We start from the raw sequence: 23,487 nt of genomic DNA, 5'->3' as shown, positions 1-23,487 counted from the left end.
ATCAAAGGCAAGATAAGTTACTTTTCTACCTAACTGGATATATTTTTCGTGTTTTTATTCAGCTCGAATACAGTGTTAATCGATATATTGGAAAATTCAAAATGGCGCCCGACACTCTCTTTAACACGGTAAGTTCAAGAAAAGATGTTATAAATAATAAACTAGACAAAATACTGTTAGAAATTCGCTCATTATATGTTACCGTGACATAAGTTGGAATATATTCGGTGTTTTTTTAATAGTATTTTGTCTTGTTTATTATTTATAACACCTTTTCCCAAACTTACCGTGTTTAAGAGAGAGTGGCCGCCATTTTGAATTTTCCAATACAACGGTAAGCACTGCATGTTTTTCGAGCTGAATAAACATGTTACATTGAATAAAAACAAAAACTGTATCCAGTTTGGTAGAAAAGTAACTTATCTTGCCTTTGATAATATTTATTTGTTATATATTTGTTTTTTGACAACTTTTTCGAATGTGTACAGTAATACAAACCCAAAATTTCTTTTTAAATTATTAAAACTTTTAGAATTTAAAGTTTGCAAAATGTGCATACTAAAAAATATATTCATGAAAGTTTTATTTTTTTAATTTTAAAAATAACTCTTGTATTTTTTTTAATTGTAAATTTGTTTATTAGTTTATCATAGAATAAAAAAGCAAAGTAACAAAATGGAAGAAAAAAAAAAGCAGCTCGATAAAATGATAAAATAGAAAAAAATACATTTTGCCGGGGAGAAATGTTTTGGTTTAAAGAAAGTAAAATTTAAATCCTAAAAGTTCATTATGCTGAAATAAATTTTAATAATTTAAAAGAATTTTTTTAGCCAGCCGTAGTTTGGCGTCATTGCTGTTGTTGGAAAATATTTGTAAACAAAGTGAAAGTGCGTAGGTTAACGATATGGCGTTTGTGAAATTTTGAAAATTTTCGTAACGGCTTCACATTTTAGGTAAACTCAAAACCAATGAAGGTAAAGTCATATAGGCTTCATATTTCGCACAAATAAGGTTTAATATCTATATTAACGAATATATATAGTTTCAAAACTATTACAACTTACCTTCAGGTCTAATAATGATGATTTAAATGACACAAAACTTCACTTCAAAATATTTTACACTTCTACTGAACGTATGGAAATAATTCAAATACCAGCATGTAGCGAAACATGTGTGCTACCTCATCAGTATCCCTGCGGTGTAGTTAACCCCCCGGATATAGGTGGTAGGGGCCAATTTATGACACATACCTCAGTGCACAGAATTACGGCTTACTCAAGTTACCAATGCCACTTAACCCTCGCAAAAGCCTTGGCATTTTCACATACCTACATATATATATATAAACATATATATATATATATATATATATATATAAAAACACACATATATATATATATAAAAACATATATATGTATAAAAAAACATATATATGTATATATATATATATATATATATATATATATATATATATATATATACTGTTCTTATGGTTCCAGCAGTGTAGATTAATTTAATCAATCATTGCATTAAATAAAAGACATAAACATTCAAAAAAAGTAGCATAACATATTGCCAGATTAGTTTACTTAATTACAATTTCATTGTACCATCCTCACTGACCCATATCAGAAAGAAATAGTTTAATAAGGTTACCAAAAAGCATACTTAACGAGTTTACATTTTTTAAAAAATATTTAAGGAACGAGTGAATAAAAATCCATGAAACTTTGAGAAAGTGCTTACAATACTATTCAGCTAATCTAGTCAGAAAACAAAAATATTTAAATCAGTAATAGCGAAACTATGGCAGAAGATATGAATATCAGTTGATTTCATTGTGTCAAGTTATTAACGAGGTTGAGAAAAAAAACACAATATACCCATAACTTGTTTATTGAAATAATTTTCAAACATTAAATGCTTAGAACACAATAACTGCATAGCAATTTCTATGTTGACATAATTAGTAGGGGTTATGTGATTTTTATTTATGAATGACCTGTAAAAGACGTTGGTCTACAGAATTAGTCAAATTTGTGATTTCATCAACAGTTATTCCTTGCGATACCTCTTGGAGAGCATCCCACAACTCATCTTTGCTCTTAAATTAGCATCCACTTGCATAGCGGCGTCACTTTATGATGCTCCAAAGGTTCTCAATTGGGTTCAAATCTGATAAATTCGCAGGCCACTCCATCTTCCTAGTCCAGAGAACTCCAGTTATTGCAAATACTCTTTCCTTTTGCATGCGAGGGAGCATTATCCTGCATAAAAATAATGGTTCTTCTGAACGTCAACCGTTGCTTCTTCAGCCATGGTTCAAAGTGCTCCTTCAGAAAAGCTATGTAAACATTTGTATGTAATTGTTATGCCCTCTGGGACTCTCCATGACCCATCTAATTACTTCTGATAATCCCAAATCATTATCCCACCATCACCTTGTTTGCGCCTTAAACGCTGATGACGATGTCATCCATCTAGGACTCATCCCTTGCTCCAGTCATCTGGGCCATCAAGAGTAACACGCACTTCATCCGTGAACGAAACTTTGGAAAAATCCGTTTTCATGTTGTCCTCTGCCCATTTCAATCGGTTTTGTATGTGAAGTTGCTTTAATGGATGCTTTATCACAGGCTTAACAGGCTTAGCCACTTCTTTCAGAAGGCGACATCGAGTACTTTTTGAGACATTCTTCAATCTGGCTTGGTCAAAGAATTCTTGACTTGTCTGCCCAGGGTTCTTAACAATTTCACGTTTAATTTAGAGTAGAGAACGGCATGAAACAACTCTAGATTTACCTTTATCAGCTCTCTTACGTACCTTTATAGGGTCCTTGACAAAGTTCTTCACAGTTTGATGGTACCTTCCTATCATTTCGATATTTTGAGGATAGTTTTACCTTTTGGTAACTGTTCTGTAATAGTACTCTTTTCAGAACTACTCAAACCACCTTTACGACCCATTATATTGACGAAACAAACTGCCTTGTCAATAATTTGACACACCTCAAATACTGTGGTTCAGCAATTACGATGGCAAGTTGTTTACATTGCGCGAAACAGTATGAAAATTTCACAGTGCGTGCAGCTCAGCATTGCCAACGTTTCCGAAGCTTTTGATATGAAACTATTGGTAAGTTTTTGAAATTGGTAAAAAAATGTTATTTTATTAATAATTTGACACGCAGTGTGCATTGTCCAAAATATTTGGATTATCTTTAAAACTTTATAATCCTTGTTGATATGTTTAAATGTTGATATGTTTTTAAATGTTTAAATGTTAATATGTTTAAATGCTGATATGTTTAAATGTTTATATTTTAAATGTTGATATGTCTAAATGTTGAAATGTTTAAATGTTGATATGTTTAAATGTTTATATGTTTATATGTTGATATGTTTATATGTTGATATGTCTAAATGTTTATATTTTGAATGTTGATATGTCTAAATGTTTAAATGTTTAAATGTTTATATGTTTAAATGTTTAAATGTTTATATGTTTAAATGTTTATATGTTTAAATGTTTATATGTTGATATGTTTAAATGTTTAAATGCTGATATGTTTAAATGTTGATATGTTTAAATGTTTATATGTTGATATGTTTATATGTTGATATGTTTAAATGTTGATATGTTTAAATGTTTATATGTTGATATGTTTAAATGTTGATATGTTTATATGTTAATATGTCTAAATGTTGAAATGTTTAAATGTTTATATGTTTAAATGTTGATATGTTTATATGTTGAAATGTTTAAATGCTGATATGTTTAAATGTTGATATGTCTAAATGTTTATATGTTGATATGTTTAAATGTTTAAATGTTGAAATGTTTAAATGTTGATATGTTTAAATGTTTATATGTTTAAATGTTTAAATGTTTATATGTTTAAATGTTTATATGTTTAAATGTTTATATGTTGATATGTTTAAATGTTTAAATGCTGATATGTTTAAATGTTGATATGTTTATATGTTAATATGTCTAAATGTTGAAATGTTTAAATGCTGATATGTTTAAATGTTGATATGTCTAAATGTTTATATGTTGATATGTTTAAATGTTTAAATGTTGATATGTTTAAATGCTGATATGTTTAAATGTTGATATGTTTAAAAACAAATGTCAAGATGAAAGGAGATGATGCTTACCGGCTGTTGAACTTTTCTGGGTGGCTCTCCCTCATCGTGTGGAAACGATGACAAATAGAAGCATCCTAAAAAATAAAATAAAACATTAGACCAAAGTGAAACTGATATTAAACATAATTTGATATATGAATGACTGGTGACATATAACCCTGAATTCATGAGAGTACAAGCTAACTTAGAATGCTTCGAGTGTGCCAAAACTTGCTGCCTCCTCACTTCCTTTAAATAATAAAAATATATAGAATCATGTTTTCTTTACAGTAACAGCATATTTTAAGAAAAAAATATTTCACATTGCATAATCTGAGCCAAATTTAAAATCTGTCAAAGTTCCATTCTTTTGAAAATTGCTATAACATTAAATTTGAAAACTTTACTATATATGAAATACACGATTGAATATACATACTTTAGCACATATAAAAATACATAGTAAAATACTTAATAAATACTAAAATTTTATTCTATTTTGATAGGTTAAAACAAGAAAACAAATGATTACATCTTTTTGATGGGGAGGAAAGTTAAAAATGTTGCCTAGTGGTTACTTTTAATATAATTAATCAAAAATATTTTTAGTTGCAATGTCTCATTTGATAAAAGTGCCAAATGCTTTGTACGATGAAGAATGTATGAGTGTGTAGCAATTAATGAGAAAATAAAAAACAAATTGAAGAAAAAAAATGCAGCAGAATTGCACAAACCTGAATTCTTTTTAGCATTAAATTATAAATTTAACATTTTTTTTTAAAGATAATTTTATTTGTTTATTAATATTCAGCAGATTTATAATTTTATTGTTTAAAATAAATGCATGTGCTGGATGTTATAAAAATTGAAAAACACGTTTCTTTTCTTAATGCTTTTCAGTATGTGTGTGTTGCATTTTAAAATTGAGAGAAAGAGAGAGAGAGAGAGAGAGAGAGAGAGAGAGAGAGGGGGGGGGGGAGACAGAAATAAAAATCAAAGAGATACAAGCAACTGTTATGTGTTGAATTAGACAAGTTAAAGGTGAGTCTGATAATAATAAGAAAACTTAAAGAGTCAGCCATTGGTAAAGTTTTATGATAAAGAGAGCTGACAGCAATGCGGATATTAGCGGAGGAAATATAGAATTATTTTATCAACTGAATAACTCAGCTGTCATCCGATAGAACACTTGTTTGGCTTTCGAAGTTGGCAGAATGAAGTGGCCCAAAACACAAGCAGCAGCAGCAGCAAATGGAAAGGGGTAGGGAAGGGGACAGGTGCGATAAAGTTTATGAGGTTTCTTGCCTCCAATGGACATAAATGGATATGAATGTATTAAAGATGACAAGCTCACATTTCAAATAATTTCATAAGTAACATGGCAGTCGGTGAACACAGAGTATTTTATGTGCGAGAAACGGGTAGGAAAATAATGCAATGGATAAGAGAAGAGGAAAAAGTGAACATAAAAGTATAAAAACAAATAACTATCATAAAAATGACATAAAAAAGGAGTTAAAGGAATAAAATGTTGAAAATTATGAAAAAGAAAGGTTGCAAAAAAAAAAGAAGAAAAATTGAAAAGGAAGAAGATCGTGTTTATAGAATGAGTAAGCGATCAGCTTTAAATAGTTAATGTAACATTTTTTCTCCTTCTTCGTGGAAATGGACTAGCAATAATTTTATCATTAACTTAAAATGCTTATTTTTTCTTCTTCTTGCTCGATAGCAAATAAATACACAAGTTCAATCCTCTTTATTATGTTATCAAGAAATATCACAATCTTGTTGAATGTACATGTACAATCATAATTAAAAGAGGACTATTAGATTTTGGTTGCAAATGAAATTCATTTAGTAATCATATATACAGGGTGACCGAAAAAACAAAAACAAAAGCTAAATGAAGTCCATCTAGAACATATGCTGTAGAACGGAGAAAAAAAAAAGGCCAAAGTTTTGATGTGATGTTTTGAATATAATAAACTAGTTATGACCAAAGTTTCATTTCATTCGGACAAAACACTAAGAAACGGGGCCCTAATTAGATTTGGGACCCGTTTTTTTTTATCACCCTGTATTGAGATGACAAGAAATATTTTAAGATTAACAAAATTAGTTGCAAATCAATTTAAGTAAAAAGAAAATGATGAAAACAAAATTGGCAAAATTGAAATAATAAAAATCTAACTTTTCAAACTTAGTTTAAGATATGTTAGATCTCATATTTTCTGTTTAAGTATTATTTTGAACAAAATATTGGACCATTGAGAGATAAAATTTTATGTTTTCTTTTCAGAAATCAATCATGTGTGTATATTTCTATTTATATAAAGTTAGGGTAAGTGTGCATGTTTATATATTTGTATGTAGATGATTCTAATTAATGATCAGTATGAATTTGGGAAAACAGCTGATGGCACATAAGTCATATATATTTTTAGGTTTGATCTCACTACTCTATATTAGATTCACTATAATAATCCATAGAGAATTGTCTGTGTAATAATAAATATGTAACCTGCATGAATTATACTATCATATTCGAGCATATCTTATGACCAGGCAACGCCAGACATCCTGATAATATTTGATAAATTTAACATTCACCTAATATTGTCTTAAAAAACGGCGTAATCAATAGTAACCTGAATTATACGTCATAAAATAAGAAGTAAAGTACTTACAACTCCAATGGAGAAGTAATTGTTAATAATATTCAAAGGAACTGTATCCCCGGGCTCTTCTCCACCATTATCTTCTACATCAATACTCCATCGGTCTAACATGGCAACAGTCGATTTTTCTAGAGAGTGAATAATCTTCTCCAGGCTTTCACCCTCATAACCTTTAGAAACAAGAAAATCAACAAATGAACAAATCACAATAAAAAAAAAAAACACATGAAAAAATTTCTAAACATTTTTTCCAGGTTTATTACACCAAAGAGAATTTAAAATAAAAACATTTTTCCAGAACAATTTCTTCAAATGAAATTTTGAAAAAGTCGATGACAACATATATTTTCCATGAAAATTGTCTAACAAAAAATATCAACAAACACATGTTATTAATGGTATAAATCAACGAATTAAATCCAATAATTAGAGGATATTTTAAAATTGTCCTTTGAAAATTCAAAACTTTGACAATCAAGAATATTTAGTTGAATAAATCCAAAGTAGAAAATATAACAAGACTAATAGAATAATTGTTTTTCCAGATCATTCTTACTTATATGTTGAATACGCAAATAATAAATGATAAAAGAGGTTTTTCTTTTTACATGGAGAATTTAAAATATGCTTCAGAAATATGAGACTAATATGCAAACATGATAATTTTTGTATGTTTGATATTGTGATCTTCATTATCTTCTAGATCATCAATTTATGACAAAAACCAGCAAATGCATCTACGGGAAAAAATATGCAAAAATTAAACTTTCTTAAAAAAATTATAAACAGTTTCTGAGATTGAGTTTATATTTATTTGTAAATCATAACAACAAATATCATTAATTCGAGTTTATGTTACAGTATTAATTTTTACTAATAATTGTATAGATGACTGCAAACTTCTGCTTGGTACTTATAGACTTCAATACAACACTCAAAATACAATAGTGAATTACATGGTTGACAGAAATAAAAGCATGTCCCCAATGTGGATTAAATAAAGCGTTCCGTTCAAAAATCTGTGCAGATTCTCAAGTTCCACAAGATAAACCTGAAAAAGGTCAGAGGTTACATTGACTGAAACATTGTGAAAATGACACTTAAGGTGAGAATAGTAGTCCAAATAATTCAATACAGACGAGCGGAATTGTTTGGGCAGGATTAAATGATGATTGCTACTTCTTGACAGAAGTTTGCCATCTCTTCAATTAAATGTTGTGCGTCTATATGCATGTAGGTGACTTTTTAATCCAGCTTTAGTCCTATATGAAAGAACTCATATGTGACATAAAAACTTTCCTTCTTGTAAAGGTGTTCACATGATAATATTGTGAATCCTTAAATGTCGTACCACTTTTAGATTTGCAGACCACAAATATGACAACTTAACGTTGCCGGATGTGCTGCAAAAGACTCCTCATAAGACCGTCATTACTGTTTTTGATCACGTGATTTCAGATGATTAATAAAACCAACTTTTGACAAAACGTATACAGTGCACTTCAGTATAATTTCTCTGACATTATATTTTCGTCCTGCTTTCTTAAAACACGTTTTAAGACGGCAAGATCTACACGCTGCTCTTCAAAAATCTTACAACTTTCTCTGATGGTTTTTTTCCACAGTGATCGATCTTTCGCTTGGGCTTCCGAGTTATGTAGATCCATCTCTCTCAAGCATTTTCAAGTTGTTTTAAGAGAATTCTTAAACCTTTTTCTTGATTTATGTTGTGATCTTTTACTTCTATCTATCTCACAATAAAACAGTTATTTAGGAAGTCTTTTGTCCTCCATCCTAACCAAGTGTCCAGTCCAGCGCATCTGATTTTGAATGATTTTCATTTCAACACTAGTACTATATGATCATTCAAGAACTATAGTGTCAGCTATTAGAGTCCTCCAGTTAATATTAATGCAATGGTGGTGAAATTTGTCTTCATTGGATTCATTTGTTTATTCATTTTAAAAAATTATCTGTGAAATGCAATATAATCATCAACAACAGCATGAGCATTATAAACAAACTTTTAATTTAAAATTTCGAGAAATTCACAATGCAACGGTGAGAAATTTGTCTATTTGTTTATCGTTCTACCATATATATATATATATATATATATATATATATATATATATATATATATATATAGCAAGTTATGAATATATATATATAGATAGATAGATAGATAGCAAGTTATGAATATATATATAGCAAGTTATGAATATATATATATATAGCAAGTTATGAATATATATATATATAGCAAGTTATGAATATATATATATATATATATATATATATATATATCAAGTTATGAATATATATATATATATAGCAAGTTATGAATATATATATATATATATATATATATATATATAGCAAGTTATGAATATATATATATATATATAGCAAGTTATGAATATATATATATATATATATATATATATAGCAAGTTTTATATATATATATATAATTATCTTTTCTAGACATACTTATTATAAAATCCAATAATAAACTATCCTTCAAAGTTCACCACAAAACTACACACAAAAATGATTACATACATTTCTATTTACACCTCAATAATAAAATAAAAACAGGGATGATTATTGGTTTCTTCTTACGCGCTTTCAGAATTTGCAGTCCTGAATATCTGGACGAAGAATTCAAATACCTCACAAACATTTTGAAAACCTGGCAATATCCAACATATTTCATATTGAATGCTAAGAGAAAAGCCACACAAATATTTTCCAGGATGAATAATAAAAAATCATATACATCAGACCGTTCTCTCATAAACAGACATCTTCTTTTACCTACACACACCAATAATACAATAATCTGTAACACACTAAACAAACTAGAAATTCCTATCGTACAAACCACATCACTAACCATAAGACAAATATTAAAAACTACGAAACATCTCCAAAACAAACCAGTTTCCAATGGAGGTATATACACTATTCCTTGCCAAAATTGCCATCATAAATACGTTGGTGACACCCAGCGTAAATTAGAAAAAAAGGCTCAGTGCACATAAAAGACATATAAAAAATAGCAATTCTCTAAGTGCATTACTCTCTCATTCATTGCAGCATTTAAACAAGCAAAAGTAGTTAAATTTATTTCAAATAAACCGTGCCGGAGTCTTCTTGAATTTGCGCTTATCGCAAATTCAAGCACAATTAAACAACATGCAGGTTTCTATAACATAGCGCCATTAATAAGTAAACTTTTATTAAAAGAACATAATTTAACTGTAGACACAGGTTAACTTTCTCACACCATTCAAACACCCCCTGTAATAAGTAATACATATAATCTCAATAAATTACATAAAAAAACAACAAAAAAACACTCATTTCATTTCTGTTACAAACCTATGTTTGAATGTCAACAGATATATTTCTTTCCAGTAAGAATATTAACTGCGTTCATATCTTTTAAAATTAGATTAACGACTATATGACGTCACTAAAATTTCCTTCTCTTTAACAGCGCAAGCCCCCCCCCCTCCTTTTTGAATTTTCAACGTCTTTTTCCGTTTTGTCTGAAATAGAACAGCGTCACACTTTGCACATAAAACATTTTCAAATATTTTGTACTGGTGTTTTTTGTTTCTTAATCTCATTCATCCAGAGGAAGTCTCAAAATAAAGACGAAACGTTGATGAACACATAATACGGTTTGTTCCTTTTTATTTCTCTCTCTCTCTGTCTCTCTCTCTCTGTCTGTTGTCTGTCTCTCTCTCTCTCTCTCTCTCTCTCTCTCTATATATATATATATATATATATATATATATATATATATATATATATATATATATATATATATAAACCATAGTCTAGATTAAGTTTGTCTGCTCCACAATCTGTTTTTGTTACAACATTTCTCTTTTCTAAGTGGATGATGAAAGTTAGTTTTTGTCAAAAATGATTGCTAGGAAATTTGTGTTAGTGATTTTCATTTCTAATCCACTGTTTAATGGGTAGATTGTTGTGCACTTTTTGTTTAGGAGAGATTAAGGACGTTCATAGTTATTTTATTTTTGCACAGTTGCCATTCTATGTTTTATTTTTCATTTATGATAACTCATGAATATACAAAGAACTGTCAACTTAATGATTTAGCCATCGTCATATTAATGTAACTGATAGAATGCAACATCGTAGAACTTCTTTTTTTTTAAATTAGACAGTGCAGACATTCAGGTTTGTGGTTATCATAAACTTATTTTTTTTAATTAATCTGACTTTTAGCTTAAAGTTATGTAGGTCTTTTATGATACTCCATGCATGGCCATGATGACGAGGCATTCACACTAAGCAAATTGAACAGACTTCCTTTGAAAGAAGAAATTTCTAGGGAATATCAAATTCATAAGCCGTCCCTAGACACATATATATATTACAGTCAGGGGAGATGATGTTAGAATTTGTGTAGTTTGAGAAGGAAGTCCTCCTACATACACTGTCTTATATCTTCAAAACCCATCCAGTATTGACCAGGCTTAACACTACTTTTTTTTTTTTTTTTTTTTTTTACAAGGGTGTCACCACTTATCAAGGCCCAGAGGCCACTCGAGGATAAGGGTTAATAGGTGTACATTAGTCATTGTGATTTTAGCATAGTAAACAGTGGGAATTTTGAAACTTGGATTACTTAGGGGGACGATTCAATTAGAACTTATTCACATTGGACTTTTTCTTTTTTTTTTTTCATAGGTATCAACTGATTATCAAGGCCAAGAGACCACTCAAGGATAAGGGTTAAAGAGTGTACAGTAGAAATTGGACAATATAATAATCATTAGTAATGAAAATTTGTTAAATTCGATAACTTATATGGAACGGCTCATCAAGAACTTATTTACGTTAGACTTGAAGACAACCATATTGTAGTCAGCCGGAAAGCAGGAAAACGGAAGACAATTCCACAGGCGTGCAGTTCTAAGAAAAAAGCTTTGTTCATGGAATCTACGTTTAGGTTTAGGCACAGATAAAGAGTGGGGGGAATTATTGATAGTGTTTACAGCTAGACGAGTGTTTCTTGTGAAAGTTTTGCGAGGGGGGACCATAGATTGAAGCTCAGTCGAACACTTTCCATGAAAATAACGATACATCATACATTGGTAATCTAATGAGAACCATTATGTTAATGTGATTATGCCATATATTTTGAAAGTATGGCCATGCTTCTATGTTGTCAGATTTTTCAAGAAGAACAACAAAAAATTAGCAATTGCATATTTCTTTTAGATGATTGATTACAGTAGTTTGTTTCCATATTTTCAGAAGTTTATTCTTAATCCATATTTTATTGGAAATGTTCAAAGAAAATTTCAGGGGGGGGGAGTAAGTATTTTTAAAATATCTCATCTGATCTTATGGCGGTATAGCGTGATCTATTTATTGAGTTTCTAAGTTCAGATTAAGTGAAAGGGTGTTGTAATTTTTGTGATTTTGTTTTAGTTTCTTTGTCCTCCTTCACCTTCACAATATGATGTTATAACTAATAAAATTTCATAAAAGTTTAGGAGTTTGTTCAATTAAATGGTTACATCTATTCTTGTAGAGAAAAAAAAAACAGTGATCATCTGATTATTGCTAGTTTTAATTCATAATTGACATTCACATGCAGAGTTTTAAAGTCCTGAGTTATGGATAGGGTTGATAGTTTTTTTTTTTTGTTGTTGTTGTTTAGATTATCTTCTAGTTAAAGAAATGATAATTGGACTTAATGCTAGTGGTGGGACGATTAATTTAAATCGGAATCGTTAATCATAAGAATCGTGTATTTTGAGGGGAATCGGAATCGCATTGTTAAAAAATACCCTAGATTTACGATTCTTTCATTATGATTCTCATATATTTTTACGTTGAACTGTTTGTTTGAGGTGAGATTAATGCTGTCAAAAATTTATGATCAAAACACTTTATCGCCAAAACTGGAGACGCCATTTTATCTCACGCACCTGTCATTGAAATCCAAGGGAAAAATCAGTATTTTAAACTATGACCGAAGTTAGAAATAGATAACAAAAAAATTAAACTAGATATTAATTACTTCCGGGAAGAACTATGAAAAAATGTAAATAAAGAAAGTGAAAGAGAACATATATTGTAATTGGTTAATTGGAAATGTTTTGATTTAATTAATGAAAATGGGAAAGTTTTTCATGAAACGTATATATATATATATATATATATATATATTAAAAAAACAAAAATGAAAATGACATATTCATAATTGTCTAAACTGAGCGAGCGCCATTTGAAAACGAAAACATTTACTGTATAAAAATTTATCAAAACATTTACTGTATAAAAATTTATCAAAACATTTACTGTATAAAAATTTATCAAAACATTTACTGTATAAAAATTTATCAAAATATTTACTGTATAAAAATTTATCAAAATATTTACTGTATAAAAATTTATCAAAATATTTACTGTATAAAAATTTATCAAAACATTTACTGTATAAAAATTTATCAAAATATTTACTGTATAAAAATTTATCAAAACATTTACTGTATAAAAATTTATCAAAACATTTACTGTATAAAAATTTATCAAAACATTTACTGTATAAAAATTTATCAAAACATTTACTGTATAAAAATTTATCAAAATATTTACTGTATAAAAATTTATCAAAATATTTACTGTATAAAAATTTATCAAAATATTTACTGTATAAAAATTTATCAAAATATTTACTGTATAAAAATTTATCAAAATATTTACTGTATAAAAATTTATCAAAATATTTACTGTATAAAAATTTATCAAAATATTTACTGTATAAAAATTTATCAAAATATTTATTGTATAAAAATTTATCAAAATATTTACTGTATAAAAATTTATCAAAATATTTACTGTATAAAAATTTATCAAAACATTTACTGTATAAAAATTTATCAAAATATTTACTGTATAAAAATTTATCAAAATATAATTGTAAAAACATTTATTGAAAAGTTTGCATAAGAAAATATAATTTTACTAAAACAAAACAATTTTGTAATGAAAGCAACATTGAATTTTTATAAAATAGTCTGTTTTTTTGTTTTTTTTTTAGGAACAAATAAATAATTTTAATGAAACATTTTTTTGAATTAAACTAACTTTGAAGAGTCAACAACAAATTAATTTAAATGAAACCGAAAAATCATTATCTAGTTTAATTTTGTTATTTATTTTATGCTTCAGTCATAGTTTAAAATACTGATTTCTCCCTTGGATTTAACGACAGGTGCGTGAAATAAAATGGCATCTTCAGTTTCGGCGATAAAGTGTAAAAGTACTAAAATGTCTTAGAACTTTTCATAACATATTTAATATGATGTACAAGAATTTTATTAACTACTTTAAAGGTAATCTTTATTTATCTTAATGAGTTTTCTTATTCCGTCACATACATAGGCGCTGTCTGTCTGTTTCGAAACTTTGAGGCCCATGACTAGTTATCTGTTTGCACTGTTGTTGCACTGAAACTTTAGGGACCGCGAGGTAACATTGTTTTCATTTTTACGTTGATTTATCTTGCCTTTCTTTTCACTTGTTCGTTATGGTTACAGTAATAAATGTTCGAAATTTCTTTGATTTTTTTTCTTTCTTTAATTCTTGGAATTTAAAATAATTTTTTTTTTTACTTTTAGCTTAACTTGCTTTTATATTTCACCATTTCGCTTTTTAGTAATAAATGCTTCTCTACATTAAAAACCAATCTTGTGTCTAACTCTGCCCTCATGAGGAGGCAAGTAAATAGGAAGTAATATGGCGGCTGAAAAACGTTTTTCGACCACCATAAAAGCATTACAATACATTTAAACCCTGAAGAATTTCTGCCGTGCGCCCTTGTTGTTGTAAGTTAACTAGCCACTACTTGTGTTTCAAACTTTAAAAAAGAAAAAGAAAGCGCTTTAAAATAGTAAAAACACTAAAGCTTTTTTCGTTTTGGAAGGGAGGTTTCAGGCGCCCCTATTATCCCAAAGAACCAGCCATGTAAACACTGCAAAAGTTTTCAATAATTATTTTAAAAAAAATTTGGTACTCATGCACTAGGTGTATCAGAATTTTGGGGGAATTTTTGACACCCCTAACAGAAAACTGTGAATAAAATATAAAAAACTCGTAATTTCTCTTTTTAAAGTGGGTTATTTATTTTTTGTATGGAATATACTTCCAAAATAAACTATTAAAGTTGTTTAAAAAATATTAGAAATATTATTTTTTACTTTTTAAAAAACAGTGTTTACAAAGTACCGGTGAGCGTTCAACCAGCCTTTTTTTTTTTTACGTATGAAATCAATTGAATTTTACGAGTGAAATTTTTTTCAATTTTTAAATTTTAAAAATCTATCAAAATTTTTCTATTTGTTCAATTTTTACGATATTTTCAGGGTCAATGTGAAATTTTATGCTCTTTCCAATAAACTGAATATAATATTTTAGACAAACTTTTTTTTTTAAATTCACCTCCCCATTTTCAAATGTAAATTTAAAATGTAAATAATTTACGTACCAAAGTTTTATATATCAAAAATTGAAGATAAAAGATCAATAAATAAAATATTCTAATTTAAAACAAAAAAAAAGAAGTGTTTTTTTGGAAATTTACCTGTAAAATCCAAAGTGTAAAAACCTTTTTTTTTTTGAACCACGTTGATTTTTTTTTCTTTAATTGAAAGCTCATGTTATGCTTATATTGTCAAGTAAATACTGGACGCTGACGGCAATTTTTTCTATTTCATTCAATGTTTTCCCTTTTTAGATATTTAAAAAAAAAATTAACTCGATAAAGTAGAAATAAGATATAATAATCAAAGTCTTGTGTATTTCATTAAGAGAATTAAAAAAAAAATAAATCGGTCGACTGGATTTTTTGTTTAACGGAAAAACTTATAAGTGAATGTGTGCTTTTTTTCGGCTACAGAGGCCCCAAAATACTAATTTTGGTTAATAGTACGCAATAAAAAGACATATTAATTCTGGCGTTTATAAATCACTGTAAAATAATCGCAAACAAATCAGACATTTCTCTCCCTTTATTTTAACAGTCAATAAATCTGAGTTCACGTTTTTTTTTTTGCATCCTTGTTTAAAAAAATATTTTATTTAAAAATGACATGGAAAATATGGATAAATTCTTAACAATGAAAAATCGAAGTACACATTAAATAGAGTTTTTATAGGTAAGTGATTTTTTGGAATTTATATATATTTTTTATAATCGAACTAAGTAAAATTTCGTTGATTTTCTTTAAATCTTTTTTAAAGAAAACCAGTTTAAAGAAAAACAAATATTGTATAATTTGCTATTGAAACTTGTTATTTTTAAAATTTGGACTTTGCTCTTTTAATTGAAAAAAAAAATTAGGGTTTGAATCACATTTTTCAAGTAGTTATAAGCTTCGAAAGATAGTAAGTTTATTTATTCAAGTTCATATACAGCATTTTTAATGGCCGATTCTGATACACCTACTCATGCACTTATTGATCCGTGCTGAAATAATGACGTTATTATTTAAAAAGCCATTCTTAACATGGGAAGGGGAGGGTGTTTTGTACCTATTCTGTACTTTAACCTTACAATTGAATAAAAAAAACATATCATTAAACTAATTAAACTTGGAAATATGATTTAAAAAATAGCGCCGATCAAGTAAGTGCATTAGCACCAAAAACTTTTACAATTAATTTTTATTTAAAATTAAGAAATTATTTTCTAAAATATTTTGTTTTTAAGTAAAATTAAGAAATTTTTAAAATATTGTTTATATCCATCTTCATTCAAACGGATTACTTTTCGGTAGCTTCACTGGTTGTTAACCTAAATTTTCCGAATGTCAGAACGAGGCTCGTCTGCAGGACCTACTTATCTCAACTTCACCCAATTACCAAAAATTTACTTTTGGGTTTGTTTTGCTGTACACATGGATTCGAAAAAACAAATATAGACCAAATAAATGCTATCAAAGGCAAGACAAGTTACTTTTCTACCTAGCTGGATATGTTTTTAGTGTTTTTATTTAATGTAACATGTTTATTTAGCTCGAAAAACATACAGTGTTTACCGATGTATTGGAAAATTAAAAATGGCGCCTGACTCTCTCTTTGACACGGTAAGTTTGGGAAAAGGAATTAAAAATAAAAAAACTATGCAAAATACTGTTAGAAACTCACTCAATATATGTTACCGTGACATAGGCTGACATATATTCGGTGGTTTTTAACAGTATTTTGTCTAGTTTTTTTTTATTTATAACTCATTTTCCCAAACATACCGTGTCAAAGACAGAGTCGGGCGCCATTTTTAATTTTTCAATGCATCGGTAAACACTGTATGTTTTTCTTGCCTTTGATAATATTTATTTGTTCTATATGTGATAACTTTTTCGAATCTGTGTACAGTAAAACAAACTCTTACTTTTTTTTCTATAGAAATAAAGAGGTAAATTAAGACATTAAATAAGAATAAACATTAAAGGACGATAAGTATAAAATTACATAATAAAAATAAATATAGAAATAAACCAATTTATTTAGATTTAAAAAATAACATTATTATTGTTAAAAATATTTTTAAAAAGTCAATTAAATAAATTGGAATAATTTGAGATGATTGAATATAAAAGGTTAAAAAATTTAATCAAAGATTTAGTTATTTTTAAATTTCATTTAGAAATAGGAATATTCTAGAAAGTGGAATAAAAATCAGCGATTGAAGCTGCAAAAAAAAATGTTAAATTTTAAAGAGTTATCGAAGATAAAGAGAAAATAAAACAAAAAAATGAATATCAAAAGATAAACAAAACATGTTATTCCCTTGAAATTTGATGTTATTGTATTTTTGTTGAATTAATCATGACTTACTTTTTTTTAATATTTTTTAACATATAAAATAACTCCTGAAATTGATTATTAATTTCATGGTGCATGTTTAATTTGTGATTAAAATATTTTTGACTTTTATCTTCAATGAAAGAAATTTTACGAAAAAATTAAATCGTTTTCGAAATTCCCTTAATTGTATTTCCACTATTTTGCTGTACCAAATTTTTTCGCTATGCAAAAACTTTCGATTATATAATGGTATATTTCAAAACAACAATTCCATCGGAATCGGAATCGTACTTGGTATCGGAATCGTTAATCAACATTTTCCTGGAATCGGAATTGGAAAAAATTTAGGAATCGTCTCAACACTACTTAATGTTACCATTAATTTAATAGCAATGCATTGTAGTTTGCTTTCAATCATCATCAGTATCATAGGATTATTTTATTTCATCAGAAATTTAGGATACTGTTTTATTTTTACCTTAATTTCTTTTCCATTTTAAAAGAAACAAAATATTTTGCATTTTGAAGTAATAATGAAACAATTAATAAATTAAAGAGCTGTCAAGTAAATACAACTAATATTGAATAAAGAGAAATGGAGACTGGTTTGAGTATTTATATCTACCCAATATTGGAGAAAATAAATACCTTATAAACCGTTTTGTTTTTAAATACCTTTTTAACTTTTTTGTTTTTAAATACCTTTTAAATTATTTTGTTTTTAAATACCTTTTTAACTTTTTTTTGCTTTTCAATACATTTAAACATTTTTGTTTTTAATACTTTTTAAATACTTTGTTTTGTTATACCGTGAATTTTTATATAAGCAAAATAATAATCCATGGAAAAGTTTGGGGTAACACAATAAGGTTTATTGTATGGATAGTACAAAAGAATAGAGTCTAATGAAGAACATATATATATATATATATATATATATATATATATATATATATATATATATATATATATATATATATATATATATGTGTGTGTGTGTGTGTGTGTGTGTGTGTGTATGTAGGTAAGTATGGAAAGGAATGCTGCCTACAATGCACATAGAGGTCCTTTCTTTTCTTAATCCATATGTGTGTCAAACTCTCTTTCTTTTCTATCCTTCTTTGCACCGGAATCTTTCATGACTAGCTAACCATTGTTAGTGTTAGAGGGGTGCCAAGTTGTTTCAATATAACATGTTTTTAAATACCTTTTACAATTTTTATTTTAAATACCTCTTAACCCCCCTTTTTTTTATATATACCTTTTAAACCTTACTGAATCATCAAAAAATGCACACTCTAAGAAATTAAAACATAAGACTGTTTATAATGACCTCCAAAAAGTTGATTTGCTGTAAAATAAAGTAAATTTAATAAAGAAAACAAACATTTTTATCACAAAAAGAAATTGAAACTTATTCTTGATTTTCTATTTTCAGAAAATAATACATCTTTTCTATTTTAGAGATTCATTCGCAGATTTGGCTTATTTTGTGCTTTTTTATTCTATTTTAATTGTTGATGTTTTTATATTTTGGTCTTTTATGCTATGTGATCTTTTGGTCTTTTTTTGATGGAGCCTTTTGTCTCCATATTCCCAATTCTCTTTTGTAGTGTGATAGCTTGTGTTTTTTGTCCTTTTTTCTAACATTGTATTATCATGTGTGAATATTCAGGGAAAATGTATTTGAATTTTGTTGTATTTTATTGATATTGCGTTTTTTTATTATTTTAGTTATCACATGTTTTTAGTCATATAATGAAAGCACATATCAAGTAGGTTTACAGCTGTGATTATTTTTTTGAGTGAGCTTTACTTGTTGCTTTTAGTTGTTTTTTGAGTTTCAGTAGCATAAGCATTTTTCTTCATTTCTGCTATGCAAGGATATGTTTTTCTTATACAGTAGAACCCTGGGATATGGCATTAAAAATTAGTAACAAAATACAGTACAGTATATAATACACATGTATATAATCAAATAACATTGTAAATAACACCATAAAGCAGGCCAAATATCGTAACCAGGGACCGGAAAAACATTGTATTCCACATTGTAATCTGAAAAATTGTATCCTAGGGCCACCGTATCCCAGGGTTCTACTGTAATTGATTTCTATGATTTAATTTTCTATGTTTGAAAAGAGCAAGTCGTCTCCAAAATAATTGGAGCATATCTCATTTGGACAGTTCTCCTCTATATAGTCTGGTCCTTCATACTGAAATTTCCAAATATTAGTTGGCTTTTGTAATTGTCCTTGTGGTGCCTAAATTCCAGATATTGAAGAGGGTTTTGTATTAGTTAATTGTTGTCATTGATTACTGTTCCATTTTTCTTTATTGTTCTAATCTTTTCTGGCAGTCAAATTTCTTTATTTTTCATTCTTTTTAAATATATTTTATGGCGCATAGGAAACATACAAGTTATTTCTTCAAAAAGTTTTAACTCTGGTCTGATTTTGATGTCAGTTTTATCCTTTTTTTCATATGAAGCAGTTTCTCCTGCATATTTTTCCCTACCAATCTCGACTAGTAATGTTTTATGTTATAGTTTTATAACATTTTTCCATATGAAACTGGAAACACATTTACTTGACAATATCCAAATGTAAGCTAATGAAGTTCTCAATCAACTGCATTCTACTGTTCAAGTATATCAGATTTTCCAAATTGGATTGACTCTCAGTCAGCATTTTCAATCATATATCTTGTGAGTGAGTTAGTCATTAAGGGTGTACACTATTAATTATTAGTTTGGTGTGGGTTTTATATAGTAGTCCTGATATAACTAGGCAATTGATCAGACTGGATTTCTCTAACCGATTGTCTAGCTGAAGTAAGGATTAAAGTAGAGCATTATCGTTCACATAAATACTTATTTAATCAAATCATGCAATGGTCAGCTACTAGGATCTCATCCACAGGTATCAGAGGTTGCCACCTATGGCAAACAGGTGGCCTTACTAGTGACTTCTACCTCCTAGAGAGATACAATTAATGCATTCTTCAACTCCAACTTAATTTAATTAAAAGAAAATTTCATGAACTCTTAAACTTTTGGAATTGCTGTTCAGAGTTGTTGTTACTTGTGGATATTAATGCTATCTTCATCTTTATTGCGGATGTACAGGGTGTTTCAAAAGTCTTGGGAACATAAAGATTTTTAATAACTCAAAAACTATTAGGAGTTAAAAAATGAAATTGGTACCGTTGGAAAGGTTAAAGTTTCAAGTTTTGTGGGGAATCTTCAAAGTTGCTCAATATGAGCACCATTCGTCGCACGGCAGACATCTAGTCGATAGTCCATTTCCTGCCAAACGCGTTCCAGCATCTTGACGTCAATGGTTCCCACAACTGCCGTTATTCGAGCCTTTAGTTCGTCAATTTCTCTTGGAAGGGGCGGCACATAGACTTGTTGCTTGACAAAGCCCCAAAGGAAAAAGTCACACTCAGTACCCCATATGCGAGTGCTATGCTTGTTAACTTTGCCATTCAGATAGAAGGTCGCCTCATCGCTAAAAACAAGCCGGTCATCAAAGCCGTTATCTTCCAACTTCTCTTGCATTGTAATGCAAAAGTCACGGCGAAGTGGCTTATCAGTGTCCTTCAACTTTTGGACCAACTTGAGCTTGTAAGGTACCATTTGCAGTCGTTTCCTTAAGACACGCCAGACAGTTGCTGGAGCAAGCTGAAGTTCCCTGCTGGCTCTTCTCACTGATTTACGGGGGCTCTGCTGAAAGGCTTCCGGACTTGCTCAACTGCATCTTCTGAAGTGTAAGGGCGACCTGTTCGCTTACTTGGGCACAAGCACCCATCTTTCACAAATTTAGCATGTCATCTGACAATGGGTTTCCTTTCAGGGACTTCTTTTTTAAATTTCCTGCGAAATGCACGCTGAACACATGTCCACGATTCAGTCTTTGCAAATTGGAGGACGCAAAACGCCTTGTCTTGTTTAGAGAACGCCATTACTGCACATGGAAAGATAAGACGAAAATCATTAGTATGACCAAAAACTTGATTAAGCAAGCTTTAAAATGACACCAGTTTCATTTTTCTACCTGGAATAGTTCATGAGATATACGCATTTGTAATGTTCCCAAGACTTTTGAAACACCCTGTATTACAAACTTGAATAAATAATTAGTTCTTAATGTATCTATTATTATTGTTACTTTTTCCATTTTTTATTTTCATATCTCATGTTGAGGTTAGACGTTTTATGAATGACTTCCAACTGTCATTTCACATGTCTACTAGGATCAAGTCATCATCAACTGATCCCTCCCATATCTTATATGTGACCTTGATCCATTGACATTAATTTGGAATACACTTTTTTCATCAGTAATACTTTATGATTGCTTGATTTGCTTTTCATCATTGTAGTTGAATTGAGTAGTATACCATGTCTTTCAACTTGATGCAGCATTATTTAAAAACATGATGAAAATTTCTGAACATATTTTCAGATAAACCAAAAGGTATTCAATTCAAAATAAAATGGGAAATAGAAAAAGGAAAAGTGAAAAGTAAATATTTGTGCCTTACCTGGACCCCAGTTTAAACATCGAGCCAAATCGTTTCCTGTACCCAATGGTAAGACAGCAACAGGAATACGAGTTTCCATCTCCATTTTATCTTTAGAAAAAAGCAATTTAAGCATGAGAAATATTCACAAGGAATTCATTAATGAAATATTTAAAAGCAATTTATGAATTTTTATTTTGTGTCCAAAGTACATTTCTTGTTTTTCTTGGAATTGCATGTTAATGCTAGGCTGAGTTTAGTTATAATGAATGTAAAAGATTTATTTTAATGTGATAAAAACTCGACTAAAAAATGGAGCCTGATAATTTTTATGGTTATAGAAAGAAGTCAAATTAAGTAAGTCAAGAAAGAATGCAAAGAATTTGTATAACAAACTTTTTACTTATTAAAGTCATCAAAATAAAAGTCGGACATTTTACCCATTGCATCTAAAATCCACCCGACAGTGCCGTCACCTCCACACACAAGTACTCGAGCATCTTTGACTCCTTTGAAAAATTGCAAGCTAAAAATAGAAATATAAAATACTTCTATTTAGTCAAATCGATCTGAAAGGTAATCATGTAGTTACAAAAGAAATGCCAATCACAAATATAAAATAAACTCAAGATAAAAAAAAAAAAATCAACGATGACAAATATTTTAAAATAAATATTGCAAAAATCTTACCCAGGCTTTGGGCCACCTTTGCTCAAGTTATAAACTTGTCTAGGATTAAGCATGTATTGAAATTTCTGGAACATTCTGAAAAATAATGAAGAAAAACATTTCATTATTGAAATAAAAATTAAAGCTAAATAATCATTTATGAAACTACAACTATTATTAATGAATATTTTTAACTATAATCAAGAAATGATTTTCACATTAAAAGGATTGATTTATTAAATTCAGTTATATGTCACTATTATTATACTCAGAATAATATATTTCGTCAGATATATTCTTCTTGAATGATTTTACTCACTTTCTTATCAGTGATCACTCACTGGGAACAACATGTGGTGTTTCATGGAGTCTAAATAACAAGTCTCTCCTCCAGTACTTTTTGCATCTTTCAGTAACCATTGAAAATTACTGTGTTCTTGGAACAGCTGTCCACTACAGAGTTCTTGCTAATGCTACTCCTGAACTTTCTATGGAACCTCAGTAGTAGTAAGACTCCGCAGTATTCTAGTATTCTCAGTGCCTTTCTGGTGGAGGTCTAGATGCTATTCTTCTGCCTTGGTCTTTCTATCCTCTTTGACCAATCTCTGTGGTACAAAC

At 28.7% G+C, this 23,487-nt stretch overlaps 1 protein-coding gene across 11 annotated transcripts in view; it reads right to left on the bottom strand.

Moving 5' to 3' along the window:
• LOC145284745 (diacylglycerol kinase beta-like) overlaps positions 1-23,487 on the bottom strand; it is a 616,369-nt gene that overhangs the window by 44,557 nt on the left and 548,325 nt on the right. For all 11 annotated transcript variants that reach the window (XM_080133693.1, XM_080133697.1, XM_080133689.1 and 8 more), the window contains 5 exons: positions 22,891-22,965; positions 22,641-22,726; positions 22,222-22,311; positions 6,821-6,981; positions 4,164-4,228 (listed from right to left, as the gene is read on the bottom strand). In XM_080133693.1, the coding sequence (XP_079989819.1) occupies positions 4,164-4,228; positions 6,821-6,981; positions 22,222-22,311; positions 22,641-22,726; positions 22,891-22,965 (477 nt within the window). The remainder of the gene's footprint in view (positions 1-4,163; positions 4,229-6,820; positions 6,982-22,221; positions 22,312-22,640; positions 22,727-22,890; positions 22,966-23,487) is intronic.

The sequence above is a fragment of the Euprymna scolopes genome, chromosome 9, assembly GCF_053919585.1.
Source record: "Euprymna scolopes isolate OS-2025 chromosome 9, ASM5391958v1, whole genome shotgun sequence".
Classification (NCBI taxonomy): Eukaryota; Metazoa; Mollusca; class Cephalopoda; order Sepiida; family Sepiolidae; genus Euprymna; species Euprymna scolopes.
This window is presented reverse-complemented; position numbering and strand designations above follow the sequence as displayed.